Genomic DNA, 23,925 nt, shown 5'->3' with positions numbered 1-23,925 from the left:
TATTTAACTTTTCAAAATAATATTTATTAACTTTCTTTTTAAAAAAAATAATTTTTTTTTTTTCTGGAGAAGCGGTAACAACATGTGGTGTTTATCTAGTTGATCATTCTAGAATGTGATTAACATAAACATTTTTTTTAAAAAACCAAATGCGACAACATAATAGGAGATTAGAAATACTTTTTGGTAATAAATGATGGACCCTGAAGGTTATTCATCATCATCATTATTATTATTATTTAGATTAAAAGTTAACTTCAAAGGTGTGTTTGGAGCTTGTGTTCTTCTCATATTGGCTATTGATCTATCTCGAGCACTGAACCACACATTTGTTGAATCGAAGTCAAGTGTATATACTTGCAAGTTGTAACTAGTTTTATTATCAAGATGTCGAGGTCTGTTAGGACATGCTCTTTATAAATATATAGTTCATTTGAAGTTAGCTTGAAATTTTACTCAAAATTTTTTGTCAGTAAAAATCATAAGTCTACCGAAAAGAAGAAAGAAATTTGGCTTTCACAATATACACAAAAAGATTTGAACTATACATAAACTTCAATAATAAAATGAAGAGATGATAGTCACTGGTTAGTAACAAAAACTCAGAAGTATTTGGCAAAATATTGAGTGGCCAATATATTTAATTGCTCAAGTGTACTGAGTAGGCAGAGAAGCGTTGAACAATTTGACCATCTAGTCTCGGCCAACATAAATGGTGGGTTACCGAGCTTAGAGGGCATGATACTTGCTGGGTCAATCCAGAACAAGTCTGTACACCACTGCATGATTAATTTGGACTTATTACTCCCATCATTATTGCTTTGATTTAATGTACGAAACAAAGCTCACATGACGCATGCCATAACGTTTATTCGCAAACCAACGTATTTTTCTGTCCATATCACATTGCCGTTATGATTACTCTATATTATGAAATGCAATCAACCCAGCAGCCATGGTAATACCATATGATGTTAAAGGAAAAAAAAAGATAAAATAATCAATTGACACTATGACACGACAAGGTATTATATTTAATTCATTGTTCATCCTTCAGTTTATTTAACATTTTTCTTTAACAAAACATTTGAGCCTATACTAAACTAAAATTTGAAAATTTGAAATAGTGATGCTGCATTTATTAGGTGTGAGGTATCTTTAACATTTAGGGCATGATTGGCGCGCGGGTTTCAGAGGGGTATGGATTGTACAAAATTTTCAGCACCATGTTTGGTGCAGATAATGAAGGTGAGGATATGTATAAATAAATCAAGTTTGGGTAGCTTATAAAGAACCCCACCCCCCCGCGGGGTTTACGCGGGTCTTGCCACATTTACTTTTTTTTTTTTTTAATTCAATTTTTTACTTTATTTTAATTATGTATTAAATACAAATATTTAAATAATGGCCGGCAACTTGACCACTGCTGGCCATTGTTATTTTCCGGCATCTTTGGGCATTATTATTAGTATCAATAACATTATTGTCATGAGCTCTACACAACCGTATCAATATCTCCAACAACGGAGCTACCGTTTGCCGTAAATCTACAATTAAAGTTTTGAAATTCAAAATTTTGACTGTAGATCTACGGCGAAGGGGAGCATTGTTTTCAGTGATTTTAGTACCGTTGTGTAGAGCTCGATAAGAGAATTCCAATGATACTAATTATAACCTAAACAAACAATGTTAAAAATTTTCCGGTGGTGATCAGTTGTGCTAATGGTGGCTGCCGGTGATTAATTTATTTTCTATTAATAAATTTCAAAAGTTATAGTTTAATATAGTATAATATTATAAAATATTAAAATACACAATGCATTCCATACTTACACCAAACAAGGGTTAATGTATTATTTAATATATTCTAATACAATACAATCTATTACAAACCAGTATAGTCCACTGCAATCCAATCCACCAAACACAACCTTACAATTTTGATTGAGGTAGCTGGCAGTCCATTAGATTCTTTCTGATTTCGGCCTCCAAAGATGAGAAGTCACCTGACCCACTTACTTTTGATGCAGCCCAATTCTAAGCCCTAGTTTTTGCCCAGAGTACAGCTTTTCACACCCCCTCAATATCCTCACAAAGCCCCCATTTTTGAAACCATAGCTCTATAGCAAGAGGAAATTACATAAAAGGAAAATTATGAATTTAATTAAACTTAAGTGCTTTACAAATCATGAACCCTAACCTATCTTTAAATCCTAATATGTGATATAATTTAATTCTTATATATATATATATAAAATCAAAGCAATTTTGAATCAATGAAGAAAAAAGCGACCTAAAATGAGAATTATTACTATTATTTTTAAAAAAATATATTTATAACTTAGTTAATTTATTCTAGATGATAGTAAATTTAATTAAAACTCTATTGCGATTTTCCAAATAGGCCCATCAAAAATGGATTGTAAAACCGAATGTTGGCTGCTGCCTGGTCTGGGTGCTGCCTACAAACTTAAGAAGGTAGTTTTTCTTTGTGTAAATAATTTTAACTTCGTCTCGAAAGCATCAAAAATCAATTGCTGTCTCCCTACTTCCTAGAAAAACAACTGCTCAAGGCACAAGCTATCTCGGGTTTCCAAATTATTTTGCTTACGCAACAACCCAAAACATAACATATCTGCCACTTGTATGCAGTTATTTTAAAAAAATTATAATATAATTAATAATTATATTTAATTGAACTATGTATGTCATATATGTATTAATTAAGTGTAGTATCTCTGATGTAGTCTATAATTTATCCTATCGATTCCTTATTTAAAGCTGACATTGATTTACATGATTTGTCTATGTATGTTTTAGTTAAAATTTACTAAAAATGAGAGCACCAAACATACCTTAAAATGTAAAACGTAAAGAAAAAAAAAAAAATCTTGTTCATAGTCCTTGGATTAAATTATATGAACAAATAAAATCTTAATTTTCTAAAATAATCCATTCGAGTAACCGTAAGATTTGAAAGAATATTCTCATTTAAAAGAAATAAATAAATAAAATTACTGAAAAAGATTTTTAAAAATCTGTGGGAAATGAAGAACAAAATATTAGTATTATAACATTTTTTGCTAGCTTATTTGTGGATGCAACTAGCAAATATTTTGATACGTTGTAAGAGATTTTGAGTTCAAAATTCACTCTCTCTTAGAGTTAAGAAAATATTTGTATAAAATAAATTTGCATAAAAATTTATAACTGTAATAAAATTCACTCTTTTTTATTTATATCATAAATTTAAAATATACAACAATAACATCTAGTAATATAAAAGCAGTACATAATTGAGGGAAAATCGATAAAAGAAAATGCATCCATGCAAGTGTGGGGGTTAAACAATAAATTACGAAAAATATGAGGCAAAATAAAAAAAGAACAAGTTATAGCAAAGGGGGCTTAATATAAAATTCCCACGACGTGTCCACAAATCTCATTCGAAAATTTGACCGTTGGGCCCGTTGCAGACAGGATAACGGTTATGTTTCAAAAGTAAATAACTCCCTCTCTCTTTCTCCCTCGCTCATAAAAATAACAAAACAGAGCAAAGCCGCAGAGCAAACCGTCGATGATGGGTTGCGTTTCTTCTAAACACGTCAAAAGGGAACTTCGCCGAGACATGCTCCTCAACAATGGCGACGGCGGCGAGGAATACGTCGTTAACCACGTCGTTTCTCTCACTTCAAGCACTTACGGCGTCCTCAAACTAGACAACGAACAGAAGCTGAAGCAAGACGAAGAAAAAGAACAAGAAATTCCCGCTAAAGATATTGTTGCGGAGACCACGAAGAAGAAGAAAGTGGTGAAGGGGTCGCCGCCCCGTGAGCCGCCGGAGGTTATAAATGCTTGGGAGCTAATGGAGGGTCTTGAAGAGGAAGTACAAGTACCCATTTCGAATCTCACCAAGAAGAGCCCCAAAGCACGCGTTTTGCTTCGCGGGTTTGCGGACATGGACGCCAGGAGTCCTTTGAAGTTCTTGAATCAGTTTGGTTCCCCGAGGAAAGCGAAGAAATTCGGAGGCAAAGAGAATAAGGTACGTGTAAACGGTCCTGTGAAATCGGATTTTAGCCCGAAATCTGTATTGAAAGTGAAAAATTTCCAAGACAGTTCGTGTAAGAAAGCGTTGAATTTGAACATTGTTCCCGTGAAAAATGAGAGTTTGGATTGCGATTCTGAGGTTTCTCTGCGGAGGAGAAGTTTTAGTCCCTTGTTTGATCCGGACCTTATTGCCAATTATGAGAGGGAATTATCCGAAGGAGAAGAGCAAATCAAGAGGATCATTTCGCCTACATTTAGTAATCGAAATTGTAAAAGTTCATCTGAGTCGCTACTTAAGGTTTATGACAAGAAGTGCCCTCCGGGAGGCGAAAATGCTGTGGTGATTTACACCACTACATTGAGAGGAATCAGAAAAACATTTGAGGATTGCAACAAGGTGAGGTCCATCATTGAATCGCATCAAGTACAGACGTCTGAGCGCGATATATCAATGGATTCGGGGTTTAAAGAAGAGCTAAGAGCGTTAATGGAGAGCAAACAAGTGAAGGTTCCACTCGTATTTGTGAAGGGAAGATTGATTGGTGGTGTTGACGAGGTAATGAAGTTGGAAGAAGAGGGCAAATTGGAGATTCTTTTTGACGGGATGCCAAAGGCGGCCATTGGTGGATGTGAAGGCTGTGCTGGTGTGAGATTTATGATGTGCATGGAGTGTAACGGAAGCTGCAAAGTTTTGGATGGGGAGCAGAAGAAGATGATAAGATGCGTCGAGTGCAATGAAAATGGGTTAATACAATGCCCCGTTTGTTGTTAATTTGGTAACATTTGCTTACCACTTGGATGGGATTCATTTAGAGTCTTATATTTCTGTTCTTGTTAGGTGGAACAAGGGCATTAGTGAAGATTTGTTTGTTCATTTTTTGTGGGGTTCTAAATTGGCTTTTAGGGCTTCTAATTGTGTTTGTTCTTGTTCAGGTTGGATCCCTTGTATTTCTGAAATTGTTGTTTAACTCTATTTCTAATTTATATTTCACTCCGAAATTTGTAGATACGTTGTCTGTTCATGTACTCCAAAATGTTGATTAATGGAGCTTGATTTGAGTGGATTTTGTTGGTGTCAATTATACAAGTTTTTCATTTTTATCAAACATTTGATTAAAAAGAACGAATATATTTTTATTCATCGAATGTAAAGATTTATCAAAAGAAATAATTTCCATAAATTAAAAACTGTATATCATTTGCCTAATAACATGCTGGCCATCTCTCCAATTTAAGCTTCCAAATGTATACCCAGAACCTCGAGCTCTTGAAGGAATAAATTGAACTGTGTAACTTAGCTTCGTTTCCCCGTGAGAAAAATTAAGGTCATGTTTGGTTTGAAGAAAATGGAGAAAAAGAAAAGAGTGGAATGGAGAGGAAGGGAGAAGAAAGGAATGGAAAAGAGTAGTGAAATTAAATTTTATTGTTTGATTTGATATAAAATTTGATAAGAAAATGAATTATAATTTTTTTCTTTAGACAAATTTATCATTTACCTTAAATATTAAATTATTTATATTAGTATATATATAAAATAAAACGGTGGTCCGGTGGCCGGCGGCGGGCGGCGGAAGTCCGGCGGAGGTCCGGCGATTTTCCGGCGAAGTCCGATGGTGATCCGGCACCGGCGATCGCCGGTGGTCCGGCGACTTTCCGACGGTAGTCCATTTATAATATTAAATTAATAAAATAAAAATTATAAATAATAATTATTAATGTCACTAAATAAGTTAAAAAGATGAAAGGTACTTTTGGAAACTTTAGTTTCTAATATAAGAAGAATTTAAATTCTTCACTATTTAGTGTGAAATTCAAATTCTAAATTATGATGGATATTAAATTCTAATAGAAATTAAATTTTTATACATTTTATTAAACCAAACAATAAAAATAAAAAGAAAATTTAAATTACTTTCCTCTTCTACATTTTCTCCTCCCAACTGAACATGACCTAAGAACCTCAGGCTCAACTCTCACATTAACTCCTTCAGGCTGCTCAACAGAAACTCGGAAAAACCTGAGGACCTTCTCGCTTTCCCTTAAAAGTTGCGGTTCTATTTAATCTGATGGGCTTGTCCAAATTGGATATGGCAATGTTGGGTAAATTCAGCTGATATGCCGGAACTGGCGAGTTTTGGCATTTCAGAGCTATGCCCATGATGGCACGTAGTCTTTTCGGATCGGTTGTTTGAGAGCAAAGGAAAATATGAACATCTTTGTCATCAAATTCATACACAAGTCCTGGAGACATTCCGCCGTCAGGGTTGAAGTGTCCTGATCCAAAATCAATGGTGTTGCCAGCCTGTCAACTGCTTGGATTGGATTACCCATGTTGTCGAAGACGAAAGCTGCGCAAACAAAAAGGGTGGTTTGAAAAATTTTATGTACATTAATGAAGAGATACAGAATTAAGATTCTCTCGTCATCTAAGCTTAATTACCCGTTGTCATTAGTGCTGATTTTATAGCCGAAACACTCCCATCTTTTATTTATAGCTCTTAAAACACTTACAAAACCAGCAACATGAGGGGCGGCAATAGAAGTGCCTGAAGTATAGCCATAAACCACTGCATTATCAGCTACGCCAGAAGGCGGTAGCAGAGCCTGGAGCTGTGATATCAGGCTGCAACAAAAGAAAAAATATTGTCAATCGATAAACCAACACAAAAAGAAACTTCACTTTGATAATGTCAGGTGCAACATGATTAGGTCCTTTTGAAGAGAAATAAGCCATCTTTGGTGCAGACTCCCTCTCTATCACTGCCGTTGCAGGTGAAATGCTAGTGATAACTGCGTTTTTCCTGTAAAATCCTGAAATAAGAGTCTGAAGATTGAATCCTGTATGAAAAATACTAATCAAAATGAATTGTAAACTGAGAGACACCGTGCTATGCTCATGTAGTTCTTAAAACTAACTGCTTCATCTTGTCCAAGAATTAGAGTAGGAACAGCCAAATCATTGATCGTGGTAGCGTTGTTCTCTTGAATGATGATCATCCCGACACCTGCTGCCTTTTGCACCACTTCAGCCTTTGCAACTATATTATCACCCAATCCATCAGCATAACATATCACTATCTTTCCTTGTAATGAGCTAGGATTAAGTGTGTCGGCCTTGCAATAGCTGAAAGAAAAATATTTGGACCCCAAAAAGAGAGATTAATTAATCAATACAAAAATTGAATGTTTATGAAATAATAATCTAAATCAGATTAAAACAAACCTCGCATCAACCACTGCAACACCGGGAAATTTTACTTGAAAAGCAGATATAATTTGACGAGGGCCCTGCATTGCAAGATGGTAATCTGGAGAAAGCACCTTAAGATCACTGCCTTGTGCTTTAGCCTGGAAAACACCCCGTTTGTGTTATAATTAGCAAATTAATTATGCTACAAATCAAAACAAAACTCACTGATAATTAATTAATAATGAACTAAGAATTCAGTTATTACCGTCAGAGAAGGTTGTTGGTTTCCGAAATTGATAGAATGATAAAACTCTCTATCAATAGTACTAGCTGCAACGGTGATAATCCAAGGGGCAACATTGCTAACACTGCCTACAGTTCCATCATTACCAGCAGCGGCAACAACAACAATGTCGTTTCTAAAGGCATGATAAGATCCAATTGAAATGCCATCTTCAAAGTAATTGACCTGGCCAGCGATGGCAGGATCATCATCATCAAAAGCAATTGACGTGGTAATGACATCGACATTGTCATGGATAGCATCATCGAAAGCCTTGAGTATATCAGCACCAACACAGTAGTTAAACCAACAGACTTTGTACACAGACAAACGGGCATTTGGTGCTCCACCAATTGCGAGCTGGTTTTGTATCAAAACGCCAGCACCAACAGCTACTGAAGCTGTGTTAGTGCCGTGGCCAAAATCATCGCGAGCTGAACGGAAAAAAAAATTTGCCACTGTTCTGAAGAGGGCCTTTTACTGACTCATAGCCATTACAGTAGTAACGGGCGCCAATTATTTTCCTGTTACAAGTAGATTCAGTAAATCGATCTCCTTTAGTACACGAACCTCGAAAATATTTTGGCACCGGCCCTAAACCATTGTCTGTGAATGCGGGTGCCTCAGGCCAAATACCTGGAAAAATGTAACGGGGTAAGGCTCATTAGGTACCCTCCGACTGAGTTGAAATCGAAATGGGTATATAAGGTGTCAATTAATGGAATAAATATTTATACACTTACCGCTATCTACGTGACCAACAATGACACCACGTTGTCGTTTCCGGAGTCTTTGAAAAATGCCATGGTTGGGGTCCAGTGTATCCATTTGTTGCATGAAATCCCACGATCTTGTTGTGGCTAGACGATAAGTTTTGCTCTCAAAAACGGAGACGACAGAATCATGTTCTGCAATTCAAAAGTACAGTACGATACCTGCATTAGCGTCAACAAAAATTAAAAATAATATAAAATTGGATTTTTTCTTTCGATGATGTATTAGTGCTTACTTTTGAGTTCATTGGCTTCTTGAGGTGTCAGCATTGCTGAGAAGCCGCTGAAACTCTCGTGATAATGATGAACAATGGCACTTTGAGCTTCTTCGTTTGTACTGAAAATAATGTACATATAATTATATATATATATATATATATATATATATATATAAAAAAGCGAACTCAATCTGTTACATGTTATTATGTAAAACAAGAAAAAAAATTAAAAAGAAAATTTAAAAAAGTTCAACATACCGGCCAAGAACTGAAGAGAGAAGTTCATGGTTGGAATTAAAGACTGCTTCAGCATTTGGGAGTGAATGCTCGCCCATGTAAACAATGTAGTGCTGAAAAGAAATTAACAATTAAGTACAAATTAAAACAATTATCAATGGTATTAAAATACTGCCATATATATATATATATATGAATAAACCTTAGCAATGTTGTTGGATCCATGACCATAAACCGAAGAAGCGATCGAAGATTAAAAGTGAGAGAAGAGAAAAACAATTTGAAAACTTTCATCTTCTCGCACTAAGTAAAATTCATGCAAAAGTTTGCACGAGAAATGTTAGTGCAAATGGCTGTTGAGGCCTGCTATTTTTTATAAGTATGCAGGGGGAAGAACAATTTAAAAGGATTCTAAATGATAAACTGAAACAATTTTGTGATCAAATTAATAATAATAATCAAAAGAACATAGCATAATATATCAGTTCAATGATAAAATTAATCAACTAAAACAGATATAATAGCTTAGCAAAATATGTATTATGTACTCTTTTTTTTTTTTTTTTTTAGCTTTTAGTTTATCATTAAGTTATATTAATTAGCAATATCAAATTTCTTTATCATTAACATTCTTTTGGATAGTTTTTACTCCGATATATCCCTCCCTTATCGGTTAACTTCTAATTTTCCCTCCCACAGTATATAAATCTCTACATATTCGTTTCTTCTTTTATTGAAGTGATAATGTCAATTATAAAAATTAGTAAATAAAAGACAGATAAAAATGAAAATAAAAAATAAAAATTCAACTCCATTTCTTTTGTTTGAGTGTAACGCTATTATATTCTGGTGAATTGAATTCGTGATTAAAATATATATAACCATTTAAAGTTGTTGACTTAATAAAGTGAGATGGAGTAAGGGTGCATGGTAATGTAAAATACAGATTTTGAACTTTGAGGCCGTTACTTAATTAAGGGCTCGAGAGGGACATGTCATGCGTACCAAAAACGTAAAATTTTGAAAATGGAACAAGATTAGAGATTACCCCCGCTTCATTATAGGTAACTATTGAAAATTCTCATAGACTAAAGTTTAATCTAATTAGGTAATTATAGTAAAAAAAATAATTTAATGTTATTTTATTAACAAAATTTATAAATATAGAGATAACCTAAAATTTCATATAAAAGTAACTCTATTACGGACTTTTATATAAAAGATTCATAAAATGGAAGTTAAATAAGAAATGGAGATACCAAAAATCTAAAATTACATGCATGCAAACGGGTAATAGTGCATATTATTTGTACGAATTAATTTTACGTAAACTAGAACAAAAAAATATGAACTTATGTCAATGGCATTTGGCTGACAAAAATATTTTTTTCTTTTTTTTGGTTCATATCCAATAAAAGTCCGCCACGTCATAGGTCTAGGCAACGGGACAAAGTTGCGTAAACAAATGCTGCTGATGTGGCAACCGATTAGTGGGTGTTAAAGGCCTGCAGCGAGAACACTTTTACACTTGATTCCAATCAGACTAACACGTGTATCTATCTCGCTTACGCTACAAAATATGAGAGGTTTTTTTCATTTTGTTCCTTCATATTTATTTCCTCCCTTCCTCTTCCAACAGAATTTTTGCTTCAACTGATACTCTCATCATGGCTGGCAAAAAGAGACGAAAATTGAAACTGTAAGTTGTTTTGATACTATTGATTAAGAAAGTTTGAAGCTTTATTTATTCTAGTCGCTGGTTATTGAGAATTTTCAGGACATAATCGTAGGGTTCTGTAGATTAGAGCAATATAAAGGTTATGATGGCATCAAAATGTGATCCTTTTGTTATCATTGAGGTTGAATTCTTGAATTTTATACTCAATTTTCAAACATTTGGGCGTTATTCTGAATTGGATTTGTGTTTTTGTTTGGAAATGATTCTAGGGTTTTAGAGTAGAGCTATCCAGTATGGAAGATCAATGTGTAATTTGTCTAGAAATGAATCTGAATTTCTGGGATTGAACTGGAATTTGATTTATTTGATGGTTTTCTCACGTGGGTTTTTGTTAGATTTGTAGTTTTTGTTTAGATCATAGTGTTTGTGAGATTATGAGCTATTATCAAAAGAATCCGGTAGGAAGAGCAGTGATGGGTAAGATTAGATTAGCTGGTTAATGTTGGATTTGAATGCAATTTTGGAACATTTTTGGGTTTTTGAGGCTTTACTTGCATTTAACACAGTAAATTTTTGGTTATTGGATTTGTCAATCATCCTGTTGAATAAGGGTCTATATTATATATCACTTTGTAAGTTTATAAGATACATTTTCAAAACCAAGCTCATCAAATTTGAAAATATCTTGTTTTGGATGTTGTCACTGCTGATAATTCTTTCACAGAATTTCCTTAGTTAATTTGGCTATACTATTTTGTGTATTGTATTCACAACCTTACTAATTTTTTAATTAGCTAGAGCATACTAAAAATACCTAAAGCATGAAGTGAGAGGTCATGAGCCATATGCCTTGTAAATCGTGATCTATGGCCAATAGTGATACAATGTGCAATTTCAAATTTGATCATATGGTCGCTTGTGTCCATTTTCTGAGCAGTTTAAGGTCTGCTTGAGTATTGTTGAGTTAGTTTAAGATCTTTACTGGATTCTAAGGTCTGTCTTACGTTGCTTCTCTTAAGTATCTTGTGGCTGGTTGCTGTATTTTATGCTCATTAATGGGTTTTTCTTTGACTTTGTAGTTTAGCTGAAACAGAAACAGATGGTACCAAAATGGTAACTGAGGGTAAGGGAGAAAGATTGGAGCTGCATGATTGGTCCGAGCTTCCTGCAGAACTTTTGGAGCTGATAATGTGCCACCTAACATTAGAGGATAATGTTCATGCTTCAGTGGTATGCAAAAAGTGGCATGCCCCTGCCATTTCTGTCCGGGTGGTAAACCAATCTCCATGGCTCATGTACTTCCCCAAATTTGGCAACCTATACGAGTTCTATGACCCTGCACAGCGCAAGACATATTCCCTCGAGTTACCAGAATTGTATGGGTCTAGGGTTTGCTACACTAAAGATAGTTGGTTATTGCTATACAGACCCAGAACCCATCGTGTGTTCTTCTTTAATCCCTTCACTAGGGATATGATCAAACTGCCAAGATTCGAGTTGACCTATCAGATCGTGGCCTTCTCATGTGCCCCAACATCTTCCAGTTGTGTAGTTTTCACAGTGAAGCACATCAGTCCCACAGTTGTTGCTATAAGCACTTGTCATCCAGGGGCAACAGAATGGGTTACTGATAATTACCAAAATCGGTTGCCTTTTGTGAGTAGTATTTGGAATAAGCTTGTTTTCTGCAATGGTATATTTTACTGTCTAAGTCTCACTGGTTGGTTAGGGGTTTTCGACCCAGTGAAACGTGATTGGGGTGTCCTCGTTGTGCCCCCACCCAAATGCCCTGAGAACTTTTTTGCCAAGAATTGGTGGAAAGGGAAATTTATGGTAGAGCATAAAGGAGACATCTTAGTTATTTATACATGTTGTAGTGAAAATCCAATTATATTTAAGCTAGATCAGTCAAAAATGGCATGGGAAGAGATGAAAACCCTTGATGGTTTGACACTTTTTGCAAGTTTTTTGTCATCTCAATCAAGAGCTGACCTTCCTGGGATAATGAGAAACAGTGTGTACTTCTCAAAAGTTCGTTTCTTTGGAAAGCGTTGCATATCATACTCCCTCAATGACAGCAGATACTATCCTCGTAAGCAGTGTTATGACTGGGGAGAGCAAGATCCGTTTGAAAACATTTGGATTGAACCACCTGAGGACATTTCGGCCTTCATTTGAAGAATACAAGTGAGTCTGCTCGACTAAGATGTTATGACAAACTTCTGTGTCATTGTGTTTTGTTATATTTTATCACTTTATTGGAATGCCATTGATGCTTACTGCTTAAGTAGATACTGCTTAATTTTTCAGTTATGCTTCATAGGAACTGGATTGTATGGAATGCAATGTGCACTCTGTACCAGTAGATCATCCTGGAAGCACTTAGTTATGCTTCCGGAAGAATTCATGTAATACTGAATTTTGCCTTTTTTTTTTTTTTTTTAAATTAGAAGATATAGTTCTGTATGCACCAATTCTTGATGATTTGAAATCTTCATGTGGTTATGTTGATCCGTTTATGGTATGTTCTCCAATCATTTATATACACGATGTAGCTGTTTTTACTCGTTAGCTTCCAAACCAGGATGAAAATTAACGTGATTTATGGTACAGAAGCTCAATATTAAGGGTGCGCTTAGCACATTGTAATGCATTATGAACTAGATTATATATAATTTTGTGTTATAGTACTATTTTATATTAATATTAAAATTAAATTGATATTATTTAAACTTGTTAATATTTTAATGTTATACTATGAATCTTTTAAATTAGTTATTAAATAATTATTTTTAAATGTTAATTTTTATAATATACTAATGTACAATGATAAAAAAATATAGTATTATAATACTATATTTTATTATTATTATATATTATCACCTAATATGTATATATTAGTTATTGCAATATAAAATATAATATTAATTTTTATTTATTAATGTTGAATATAGTTTTTTCAGTTTAAGTTTATTATAATTTATAAAATAATAAAAGTAAAATGACTAAACTTTAAATGTTGAACAATGTTTTAATACAATACATCCGAAATTTTATCTCCATGGGATTATTTTTCGCACCTCTTATTGCATTAACCACCTTTTTAATGTAGTAAATACAACCAAAAATTATAGCCAAACATAGGTTATTATCAAAACATTGTTGGCATAATATAACAACATTTTAATGCAATACAATACAATGTGATGTAAACAACCAAATGCACCCGAAAAGTATTTCAATAAATTGATCTCACATTTCCCACAAAATTGACCTGCATAGAAAATTATAGTGCATTTACTAATTGGTACTCAGAATGAATTGGAATCGAAATGGGAAATGGGGATCAAAATAATTGTTTATTTTATCTATAATAATTGGAATCGAAATGATGTATTTACTTTGTCTGAGAATTGAAATAGAGTATTGCAAGAAACTAAAATAACCTTAATTCATTTTTGTCATTTTTTATTATAATAATTGTGGTTATGATTATTATTATTATTCAAAATAACAACAACAACAACAATAATACCTATTTGTGAATATTACAAAACTTCTATCAAGACCAAAATTCAAAAGTGACAACTTAATTAGGAAAATTAGAGATTATGAAAATTTAATGAGTGAAATAAAAAATTTTAAGGAATGAACAATGTTCATTCTTTAATCTTAAAAACATGTGAACGCCATATATTTTATTTATTCTTATTTCTCCGTCTATTTTTACAAGCAAAATACTTTCAATCATTTTCATTTCTGATTTTGATTCTCTAATCATAGCAGAAAAAACGACCTCATATTAAAGAATCAGACCCAACGTTGGTGAAACAATGGCACCAAAGCCCCTGTGTGATTCTTCGAATCGTCTTTTGTATTTCTCGGGATTATTTTGCTGTGAGGTGTGATGTGATTTATTTGTAGTCGATTCTCCCATTTTAGTATTGCCCGAGTCTAATCTAATGCGCATTTATAGCAGGATTTTAGCGTGCCTCGTGAAGAAATTGATTAACAAAATGTTATGGTAATTAACAATCGGCAAGGATCAACTTTCAGCTTTGGTCTTTGAAAACAAAACAAATCATGTAGGGAGAAAACGAAAAGAAAACCAACACCACTTATATAAATTCAGATAAATTAATTGACAATTTTAAAGTTAACTCGGATCAACCAACTAGCAAAGACCAGCTATTATTGCTGCTCCAAAAAGCATTCACTTGCCTCCTAAACTTCTACACATTCTAAAAATGGGCAGCACAGGAACCGCAATTAACCTAGTACGGGTTATACCGACTTCGTCCCCGGCCATTGTCAGTGCTACGCCTTCCACCACTGGAGCTACTGCCAGCCCCACCCCTGCCACTTCGGGGCTGGGGAGGAGGATTGTGTTGTTGAACTCCAGGCTGTTGCCTGCAATAAAAGATAAACTAAGGTTTGAGTTTTATTCAGGTCATACATGCCGAATAACTAGGAAAAAAAATGTGCACACGGTCAGGATCTTAAGATGGTTGACACCTAAAACTTTTTTCATAAGAAATGCTAAATAAACAAGCATTTGAAGAAAATTCACAGCTCATCAGCACACTTGAGAAAAAGTCCCCACACATCGATGATAAATTCTCATAATGAGCACTAGCAAACAGATGTTAAATGGAGAACTAACGAGCAGGAGTCAGATGGTCTTACAAAACATATCCAATCCGTCCATCAGGCAAAAGCATTGGCAGCATTGCCATACCGCCAGGAGCAGCTCCCCTACCATAGACCATTGGCTGCAAGATTATAGGGCAGCTATATTAGCACATGCACCGGAAAAAGAAATGCTACAAACGAAAATTTTGCAATTTCCAGCTATTCGGTATAAGAAAAACATATAAACTAGTCATTACAAGCAAAGATTTTGGAAAGTTATACAATTTTACGAAATTCTTTTAACGCAATAACATATTGCCCATTTGTAATGTGTGATACTTCACGTGAATCGTCATTAATTATGGCATGCTGATTGTTCATATACACTACAATCTGTCCAATCACTGTAAGATAAGTTTACAAAATGAAATAACAGTTATGAATGCAGAATCAAAATTATTTAATTGGATAGTTACTTAGAAATCTGACATTTATCTTGAAAATTGGTTTTTTTCTTTTTGTTGATCAGAATAATAACGATCTTGTTCTTCTTTTGCCTATAAATAGCCTTCTAATTATTGAAATAATGGAAAAGATCTGTCTCTTCCCTACACTCTTGTTTCTCGTCTCTCCACAAATTTTTGCTTCCTTTCTGCCCGCTCTCTACAATCTTCTTCTACTGTGTCTTACTATACAATTATAAATTTCCACACCTCACAGTTTTCATTATCTTTTTCCATGGATGTAATATTGTGAGCTCCAGGTATCACTTCTCTTTCCCTTTCCCTGAGAAGCTTATTTATACATGGAAATCCACTACCAAATTCTGCTAGTTCTAAATATAATTCCCCCAAAATAAGGGCCTCTATAGCTGTTGACTCTTTTATGAACATATAAGCAACTTAAAAACCATTCAAAAACCTTTAGAAGTTTATTTCTCTGCTATTTCAGTAAACACAGTAGATTTCTTTTTGTTCGTTATCAAAGAAATCAGTAAACAAAAAGTAGATGAACAAACATATGGCTGGGTGGATATGGAAAGTAGGGAGGAGGGAGGGATTGCATTTTACCTGTGCAAAGCCTGCAGGAACATATCCGGCACCTAGAGCACCATAGGCACCTCCAACCATACCGTAACCAAGATGAGGTGGATAGGTTGGGTTTAAGGCTGACTTCTGAGAATTTGAACCTCCAGATGTCTTCTGATCTGCTTGTGGCTTTGCAAGAGAACAATCCAAAACTTGACCTTTCAACAAGGAAAAACCTAGTCAAAACTTCAGCTGTTGCTGACCAGAAATACAGAGAAAACTAGCAAAGGACAGAAGCAAACCATCTATTTCATATTTTTCAGTGTTCTTCAATGCCTTCATAGCACTTGACCGTTCTGCAAAGTGCACAAAACCATATCTGCTCCTTTCCTGACCTGGTTTCGCTGGTGGAATTACCACTTTTGTGATCTTTCCATGATGAGCAAACAGCTCCTTTAAACGATCCTGAGTTATGTCCTTTGGTAAATTCTTGACATAAAGTGCCTTAACCTGTATGAAGTGCATCAATAATTCACTAACCCTTTCGCGGTAAAATAAAGCAACCAATTCATAAAGCAAATTCTTTCACATGCATGTAATAGCAAATATTTTCTTTGCACATGCATAGACTGCTGATTAACAAATGAATTCATGGAAGGAAAAGAAGTAATGAAAGAATTAGATGTTCATACTAGAGCCACGACTATTGACTTATCCATGATAAAAAATGGCCAAGATGGAAGTATTTTAAGACCTGGGAAGCAGCAGAAGACTCCGCATTTCTAGGGTCAGCCCAGCTCACAGTTGGAGCATTATCGTCAAGCTTAAACTTTGGGTTTGACATTTTCTGTCTTGAGTATTCAGCGCATGCATGATTATAATACTCAATGAAAGCAAACCCACGATTCTGATTGGCATTCTGAGGGTCCTGTTAAATTACAAAAATGAAATCATATCTGAAACATATCACGACACAAATAAGAAACCACTGCAGTGAAAAACATTATGGAAATAAATGACAACAGAGGCAACTAACAAGAAAAATTAACAGCAGAATAATATTATCACAAACAAAAAACAATTTTAGATATTAAGGACAGACCTTCACCAACTCAATAGAAATAACTCCTGGTCCTATCTTTGTTACAGCCTTCCTCATATCATCTTCACCCCAATTTCTGGGAACATTACCAATGAACAAACGATGTTTTGCTTGAGCTGCTGAGCACTTTATTTTTTTTCCCTGTAGAAGAAATAAGTAGTTAGGAACGAACACCAATACTACAAGAATAGGGAACTGTCTTAGTGAAAAATATTAAAATTTAACTTGAAACAGATAAATGTAATAAATATCACACAGAAAGGTACACATATACACAAATGAAAGGTAGCATCACCTTGTAATGGTAAGTAATGGAAATAGGTATATGAAAGGAAAAAGGAAAAACAAAATGGCAGGTTATGTTACCTTTAATTCACAACTATTCAGCTCCTCAATGGCCTGCGAAGCTAACTCCTTAGTTCTGAATGTCACAAAAGCATAGCCCTTCGCCTCACCTGAATCTTTACCCTTCATTATCCGAACCTGTCAAAAGCATACATAAGTTGGTCAATCCGAAGATAGTATAAATGAGAGTACATATCAGGAATGTCTTACCTCTGTGACTTCTCCTATAGATTTGCAAAAGTGCCTCAGGTCATCATCAGAAGCATCATGAGGAATGCCACCAAGATACACCTCTGACCCATGCGGAGGAAGTGCAAGAAGTTCAGCATGCTTCTTTTTCTCGTTGTCCTTGTCTGACTCGGCGACTTTCATTTCCTCATCACAATCATAGTGCTTCTGTGCATCAATTCCATCAACAACGTCCTCAGTTTCTTCCTCCTCTTCCACCTCTTCTTCCACTTCTTCTTCTACCTCCACTTCTTCCTCTTCCTCGACCTCTTCATACTCAACCTCTTCCTCTACTTCTTCCTCATGGTCATTATCTTCATCAAGGTCTACTCGCTCCTCAAATTCTATGGGCTTTTCACGCTCAGTAGGATTTTCAGGTGCATCTGGATTATCAGCTGCTGCTGTGCTACCCCTTGTCCTTGGCATTTTATGTATCTATTAAAGCAAGCTTGCAAGGCAACTGTGAAGAAATCACAGAAGCCAGAAGCAACCAAAGGAGAAAGAATACATATATTGAAAGGTGGAAACAAAATGAGAGGCCAAATGGAGTTGCAGAGTAAGAATTGTGACTGAATCTGTGCCATGAGATATGGCTCCAAGGTGTTGCAATGTGAATGATTCTCAAATAAGGGTTCAAATATAGTAAAAATAGCAATAGAGACAGAGAAAAACAGAATTCTGAAAGATAATCAAGAGGAGATGATGCTCAATAGGTGAAACAAAATGAAGCAGTGAACTCCTCGAATTTAAGATAATAGAAATGGCAGTCGACCAAAAACAATGGCCAGGTTAATTGTTTAACTATATATCTGGAAAAATACATTCACAGCGAGGAGAGAAACAAAACAAAATATAACGAATGAGAGATTGTTTTGCACGTGCTAAAATACATAAAGGCATGATCTAAAAGCAGTAAGACAATCCAAGAAAAAAGCAACAAAGAAAAAGGATAAAATGTTCTCCAGTAGAAAATTTTTCATTTATAAGAAACCAAATGTGCATGATATTGTTGAAATATAGCAATAATATTAGTGATTAGGTTGGGTTATGAAGACAGTCTTTTTCCAGACCCAGATAGATGATTTCCAGTATCAACATCTCTCCTCTAAACACATATCTGAGAATTGCAATACGAGTCTCATAGCAATTCTAACCTGCTGACAGGAATCCTCAATTTATATTCATGTTTTACAAACTTAAGCATGGTATAATATGAACATAAAGTACACATGGTTTGTACCAGATTTTATTTTTTCGGGTAAAACAAGGGTTCATCATGAAGGAACATGAAAGGACATACAATGAATACCGAGAGAAAAACTATTCAATACATACACTACAAAAACAAGTATAAATGTGAGCATCAGTTGAGAGTCATCAGTAGTTAACATGCCATGAAAGCCTATTTTTCTTTTCATTTAACATTTAGCAAAAAAAGGTTACAGAACACTTAGTCAACTTGAAAAGTGAATCAGTGAATCTAGTCTTCCTTTGCCAACCATACCTATTATCTACATTTTCAACAGTCATCTTGAATCACACCCCTTTCCTATATTGTATAACACAACTTAAATAACACATACTTTTTTCCGATCCAGGTAAAGCATAAGAGAACTAGCACCAATATTCTACAACATGCAATTTAGTACCTCTTATATGCAAAATTCTACCTTTCTGATTCCTGACAGAATGCAGGCACACAGCTTTAATCAAGCCTATTTGCTACGTGTTCTACACTCATCCTGCCCATTTCCTATATTGTAAAATGCCCGTAACAAACCCAGTCGAATATGAACAGCAATAGCAACTAACAAGAAACATCCCATCTCCTATCTCTATAAACAACATTAGTGCTTCCCAAATTCTAACCAAAAAGTATTTTTCAAGAAAAAAAATCTTTTTTTTTCGGGTTTAACCTACCTTACAAATCTACTCTCGCTAGATTTCAGGTGTTCAGAGAAAAACGAGCAAAAGACAAGAAATAGAATTTGATAAAAGCAAATAGAGAGAGAGCGAGAGAGAGTACCGGTTAAGAGAAGTCGAAATTACACCAAATTCCTCGCAGAGAACCCAATTGGTGATTGGTGAGTTGGCAAAACCCTAATTTTCGATTCAAACTAATAACTTGCGCAAATTTTTCTTTTTTCTTTTCTATTTGCCCCCCTCTTTTTCGCGGGTTATGGAGTTGGTTCGTCTCAATATGGATTTTGTTTGCCCTAGCTTATCGGTTTATCAGAAAAAAGGGACCGTCGGAGAATTGTTTATTAAAATTATTGGAAAATTTACAGGAAGTCCTTCGAATGTTTCTTAATTTGTGTATGGTCTTCAAACGTTAACATGCTCACAGCGAAGTCTCTTACGGTATGTCATATCCTAACCACATTCAAATGGAGTAAAGTATACAATTACATTGTATAATATTTGAACTTTCTGATACAATTTTTTTCCCCTTAAAGAATGCATGTAGAATCTAAACAATAAAAGTAGTTATTTTTATTTATAAATATTAGTAGACGATGAGCTATTAATAATGGACTACTATGTGGTTCTTCTTTTCTATCTTTTACGAGTTTCTTTTTCTTAGTCTATAAAAGCATTCTTCTTTATTTTATTTTAAATATTGATTTTTGTTTAATCTTTCCTATAGAGACCGTGGTCCTTTCCTATCTCTTCTAAGTTCTGCTCTTATCCAACATTTAAATTTTACTAACTTAATGTGAAACCTTTAATTTTCAATATTTCAATTTAGCACATTTCAACATTCATGATAAGTCTTCACAAAGATATTATTACTTATAGAAGTTCAAGAATTACTCTAAAAGCCCACCTTTAAAAGATTGTGCATGTACTATGCAATCCATAATGATGAATGAAGCTTGGTTAATGCATAAATGCAATTTTTCTTCTAAAAATTATTATTAAAACTGAATCCTCTAATACCCTAGACCAACAGCAAGTCAACAACATTAGCATGAAGGTCATTTCAACAGATCGCAATGTTTATTAGTGATTGAGGCAAATATGAAAAAAAAATTGTCAACAAGAAATAGATGAATTCATCATTTTCACTGATAATAACATATCCAAATTACTAAAATAAGCATCTCCCTTCATAATTTAGTGGTGGATGTTGATGAAAAAGGCTTAATTCTCATGGGTAGGGGTGTTAGCGGATCGAATTTTGTATATTGGACATCAATCCATATCCGATCTATAATTTTATGGATTATAAATTTTTAATTTAATCCAATTCACGGATTGATGAAATTCAATCCAAATCTAATCCTTACGGATCAGATGCAGATTTAACTCAATTCATATCCAATCCACCATTTTTGCGGATTGGTTTACGGGTTCAAATTTTTTAATCATGTCCTATCTACGAATTAACTAAATAAAAAAAATTATATAAAAATAATTTTACTACTGATCAAATTTAAAATTAAATAAGATTTAAATAAATTAATTGCTTAAATAAAGTTAGAAAATACATTCAAAATTTCAAAATATAACACACTAAAAAGAAAAAAAATCTCATTTATTTAAATCAGTACATGAAAATTAACTGCTTAGGAAGCTATATTTTTTATTTAATTATTTCTATTTTATATTATTATCAGATAAGACATAATATGATGTTAATGTAACTATTTTTTAACTTATTTATTTATTTGTAAGTATAATGTCATATTTATAAGTTTAATTTTTTATTAAATAAATATTTTTTAAATTTTTTTTGCGGATTCGCAGATTTGCAGATTTGCAGATTCACAGAAGTAAATCCATATCCAATCCACTGACTGCGGATTTCAAATTTTCAATCCAATATAATCTACCAATCCATGGATCAAATTTTTACAAATCAGATTTCTGCGGATCAAACGGATTGAGCGGATCGAATTGGATTCTGAACACCCCGTCACGGGGGACTTTGTTGTCAAAATTAAAGAATTGAAGACTTTGGCGTATAGAGGTAGACACTAGGGACGTTGTTGTAAATTTTCCTTCCAAGATCAGATGATGCAAGGATAGGATTTGACAAACTTTTTGACAATTCGCCTCTTTCAGGATCTTTTATGACTCTATTAGCTTCTTTCTTCCAGAGTAGGATCATACACTACCAGACACGAGATAAATTTTTCAACGATCAAGGTTTTTTTCGAGTAAGCCAATTCATTTCGGAACTTAACGTGCCCTACCCAGACAAATGAAATGAAACGCAGGGTTAAACTCTTTACATTTGAAAAGTGTTGAGTTCTCGACTACAGATTTTTAAAAATTTTAGGCTTTGTTTAATTTGGGATTTTTCAAATCGTATTTACATGTTTGCAAGCTTCATTTAATTTTTAGCTTGCGCCTTTAGTGCCTCCTTTGATCAACAAAATATATGGAAAAAAAAAAAAACACTAGAATTTGCCAGAAAATTGATATTGCAGTGTGCGGTCTAACCCCAATAACAACCAGTCAAGGTCTGCAGATTAAGCGAAAAAACTACAAGAAAATAAACATCAATTGCAACTACCATCAAGTCACCACATTTTCTTAACCAGCGTGACACAGCTCTGCAATTGCATTTTGTTAGATTTTTTTTTTTTTTTTGGTGCAGCCTACAATAGTAGTCTTCAAGAACTGATGGATTATCTTTTGCAAGAAATCACTAAAATAGCAATAAACTAGGAAACAAATAGCACCCATTTCATGAAACAAAAGATGTCACTCAAACTTCGGCTATGCTTTACTCCAGAAGACAGAAACATAGGTTCCTATAACTCCAGGACAGAAGAAAAAAACTACAAGGCCTACATCGCATATCCCACCTATACACATTACCATAGGGGGCAAAAACAACATATTTCTTCATAACAGGTATGCTTGTTGTACGTCAGATGAACAAGTGTTTGAACTCCCCATTTGCAAGCTGACAAAGCTGATTATAGCTTTGTGTGTCTGCCAACCATTTAGAACACAAGAAAAGCTTTTAAAACCACAAAGAAGAATGAATACACAACTACATATGTGTGTGTGTGTGTCCATAGGAGTACATCTTTTACGTATTTCAGGAAGAACATAGCCTGGGCATTTTATCGGCTAACAGTCTATTACAAACAAATTGTTAGAGCTTCAAGCGATATTTTGAAGAGGATGGTCTATGTAATGTCAATGATATCAGCTTCAGCCAATTCAAACAAAGTAAAACAGGTTTCTCCTGAAAGTAAGTTACATTCTAACAACAACATATCATTTCGAAAATGAACCCCTGAAAAGTGACATGGCAGCAAGAATATGCTAATGGAACTAGTCATGCTGACACCAAAATAGACAACGGCATTGACCTAGCTCAAACCCCAATTAAAGAAAAATAAATGGAGGAAGAAAAAAAGTTGATAAAGAAGTTGAGACTTGAGAGTCATACCAAATGTGTTCCCAAAGTTGTTCCAAATTTCAGCTCGGATAGATCTATCAGTATCAGCTATGCCAATAATCTCAACAAAAGTTGTCAAAGGAAAACCCGGTTGGGGACCCTTCACAACTAGCTGGTGACCATCAGTGGATTTTCCAGTTACACCCCCACCGTCAGATTGTATAACCTGAATCACAGTGCGAATCCTCCGCCCTACATAAATGCACATCAGCCCTCCATTAACAAACACTGCAGGATTTGATGTATCCATTGTCCTCCTGTAAAACACACAAAGCACACCAATCTGAGACAACTTATCATATGAATAATTTCCTTCATTTTAGGCTTTCGCAAAAGGTTTTAATTTGAAGATAAATTTTTCCACGACAGTAAACACAAGTATGAGAGACAATTCTTAACTAAACTTAAATTGGAACAATCAACATGGGAAACGAGATCTTATGGTCATGAGATAGTGTGGTTTGTGACATTCAAATTAAATTAATTTAAAATGACAAACAAGTTAAATCTAAAATCTAAATTTGATACCCATTTTTACCCCAAAAAAAAAAAAAAAACTACTAGCTCATACTTACTCTTTCAACGGATTCAAAATTAAAATATAGTACTGAATACGAAATTCGACCCAAAATTCACTAGCAAAATGATCAATCAAACAAAAAAGGGGGGGGGGGGGGGGAAAAAAAATTTAGGGCTTAAATTGACCCCCGTTTTTGAAAACCAAACGCGGGATTCTTGAGCG

The 23,925-nt window shown here is 34.3% G+C and overlaps 5 protein-coding genes across 6 annotated transcripts; 2 read left to right on the top strand and 3 right to left on the bottom strand.

The window, feature by feature from the left end:
• Window positions 1-3,541: 3,541 nt before the first annotated feature.
• Window positions 3,542-5,039, top strand: LOC18038362 (uncharacterized protein At3g28850). The gene has a single exon (XM_006430122.2). It carries the CDS (start codon window positions 3,578-3,580, stop codon window positions 4,817-4,819), a length of 1,242 nt encoding a protein of 413 aa, XP_006430185.1. The 5' UTR covers window positions 3,542-3,577; the 3' UTR covers window positions 4,820-5,039.
• Window positions 5,040-6,043: 1,004 nt separating this feature from the next.
• LOC18038361 (subtilisin-like protease SBT5.3) lies at window positions 6,044-8,563 on the bottom strand. Its single transcript, XM_024182621.1, has 9 exons — window positions 8,530-8,563; window positions 8,264-8,428; window positions 8,091-8,156; window positions 7,503-7,954; window positions 7,271-7,395; window positions 6,964-7,171; window positions 6,723-6,871; window positions 6,559-6,670; window positions 6,044-6,349 (listed from the first exon to the last, which is right to left on the bottom strand). Exons 1-9 carry the CDS (start codon window positions 8,561-8,563, stop codon window positions 6,044-6,046), a joined length of 1,617 nt encoding a protein of 538 aa, XP_024038389.1.
• Window positions 8,564-10,340: 1,777 nt separating this feature from the next.
• Window positions 10,341-12,952, top strand: LOC18039405 (F-box/kelch-repeat protein At1g57790). The gene is made up of 2 exons (XM_006430120.2): window positions 10,341-10,447; window positions 11,506-12,952. Exons 1-2 carry the CDS (start codon window positions 10,416-10,418, stop codon window positions 12,602-12,604), a joined length of 1,131 nt encoding a protein of 376 aa, XP_006430183.1. The 5' UTR covers window positions 10,341-10,415; the 3' UTR covers window positions 12,605-12,952.
• A 1,573-nt stretch (window positions 12,953-14,525) lies between these two features.
• On the bottom strand, window positions 14,526-20,000 carry LOC18039404 (heterogeneous nuclear ribonucleoprotein Q). Of its 2 annotated transcripts, none has more exons than XM_006430118.2 (9): window positions 19,788-20,000; window positions 17,744-18,570; window positions 17,555-17,671; window positions 17,189-17,329; window positions 16,841-17,014; window positions 16,389-16,596; window positions 16,129-16,304; window positions 15,113-15,198; window positions 14,526-14,836 (listed from the first exon to the last, which is right to left on the bottom strand). In XM_006430118.2, exons 2-9 carry the CDS (start codon window positions 18,185-18,187, stop codon window positions 14,701-14,703), a joined length of 1,482 nt encoding a protein of 493 aa, XP_006430181.1. In that variant the 5' UTR covers window positions 18,188-18,570; window positions 19,788-20,000; the 3' UTR covers window positions 14,526-14,700. The 2 variants fall into 2 exon arrangements, with proteins under 2 accessions (XP_006430181.1, XP_006430180.1); XM_006430117.2 differs by having other exon boundaries at window positions 17,744-18,221.
• A 2,184-nt stretch (window positions 20,001-22,184) lies between these two features.
• Window positions 22,185-23,841, bottom strand: LOC18038295 (replication protein A 14 kDa subunit B). Its single transcript, XM_006430116.2, has 3 exons — window positions 23,759-23,841; window positions 23,175-23,440; window positions 22,185-22,708 (listed from the first exon to the last, which is right to left on the bottom strand). The coding sequence occupies exons 2-3, from the start codon at window positions 23,431-23,433 to the stop codon at window positions 22,644-22,646; spliced, it is 324 nt and encodes a 107-aa protein (XP_006430179.1). The 5' UTR covers window positions 23,434-23,440; window positions 23,759-23,841; the 3' UTR covers window positions 22,185-22,643.
• Window positions 23,842-23,925: the final 84 nt, after the last annotated feature.

This window comes from Citrus clementina, unplaced genomic scaffold (genome assembly GCF_000493195.1).
Source record: "Citrus clementina cultivar Clemenules unplaced genomic scaffold, Citrus_clementina_v1.0 scaffold_6, whole genome shotgun sequence".
In the NCBI taxonomy this organism is placed as follows: Eukaryota; Viridiplantae; Streptophyta; class Magnoliopsida; order Sapindales; family Rutaceae; genus Citrus; species Citrus x clementina.
The sequence above is the reverse complement of the archived record's forward strand: the minus strand, read 5'-3'. Positions and strand labels throughout refer to the sequence as shown.

Bases quoted from the DNA above. Each gene is read 5' to 3' on its own strand.
- LOC18038362 (XM_006430122.2), top strand. From the start codon at position 3,578: ATGATGGGTTGCGTTTCTTCTAAACACGTCAAAAGGGAACTTCGCCGA.
- LOC18038295 (XM_006430116.2), bottom strand. From the start codon at position 23,433: ATGGATACATCAAATCCTGCAGTGTTTGTTAATGGAGGGCTGATGTGC. The intron at 22,709-23,174 runs GTATGACTCTCA...AATGGTTGGCAG, and splicing joins CAACTTTGGGAACACATTTG to ACACACAAAGCTATAATCAG.
- LOC18038361 (XM_024182621.1), bottom strand. From the start codon at position 8,563: ATGCTGACACCTCAAGAAGCCAATGAACTCAAAA. The intron at 8,429-8,529 runs GTAAGCACTAAT...TTTGAATTGCAG, and splicing joins AGAAGCCAATGAACTCAAAA to AACATGATTCTGTCGTCTCC. The intron at 7,396-7,502 runs GTAATAACTGAA...GGTGTTTTCCAG, and splicing joins ACCAACAACCTTCTCTGACG to GCTAAAGCACAAGGCAGTGA.
- LOC18039404 (XM_006430118.2), bottom strand. From the start codon at position 18,187: ATGCCAAGGACAAGGGGTAGCACAGCAGCAGCTGATAATCCAGATGCA. The intron at 17,672-17,743 runs GTAAGACATTCC...TGCTTTTGACAG, and splicing joins CTATAGGAGAAGTCACAGAG to GTTCGGATAATGAAGGGTAA. The intron at 16,597-16,840 runs GTCTTAAAATAC...CACTTCATACAG, and splicing joins AGTCTTCTGCTGCTTCCCAG to GTTAAGGCACTTTATGTCAA.
- LOC18039405 (XM_006430120.2), top strand. From the start codon at position 10,416: ATGGCTGGCAAAAAGAGACGAAAATTGAAACT. The intron at 10,448-11,505 runs GTAAGTTGTTTT...TTGACTTTGTAG, and splicing joins AAGAGACGAAAATTGAAACT to TTTAGCTGAAACAGAAACAG.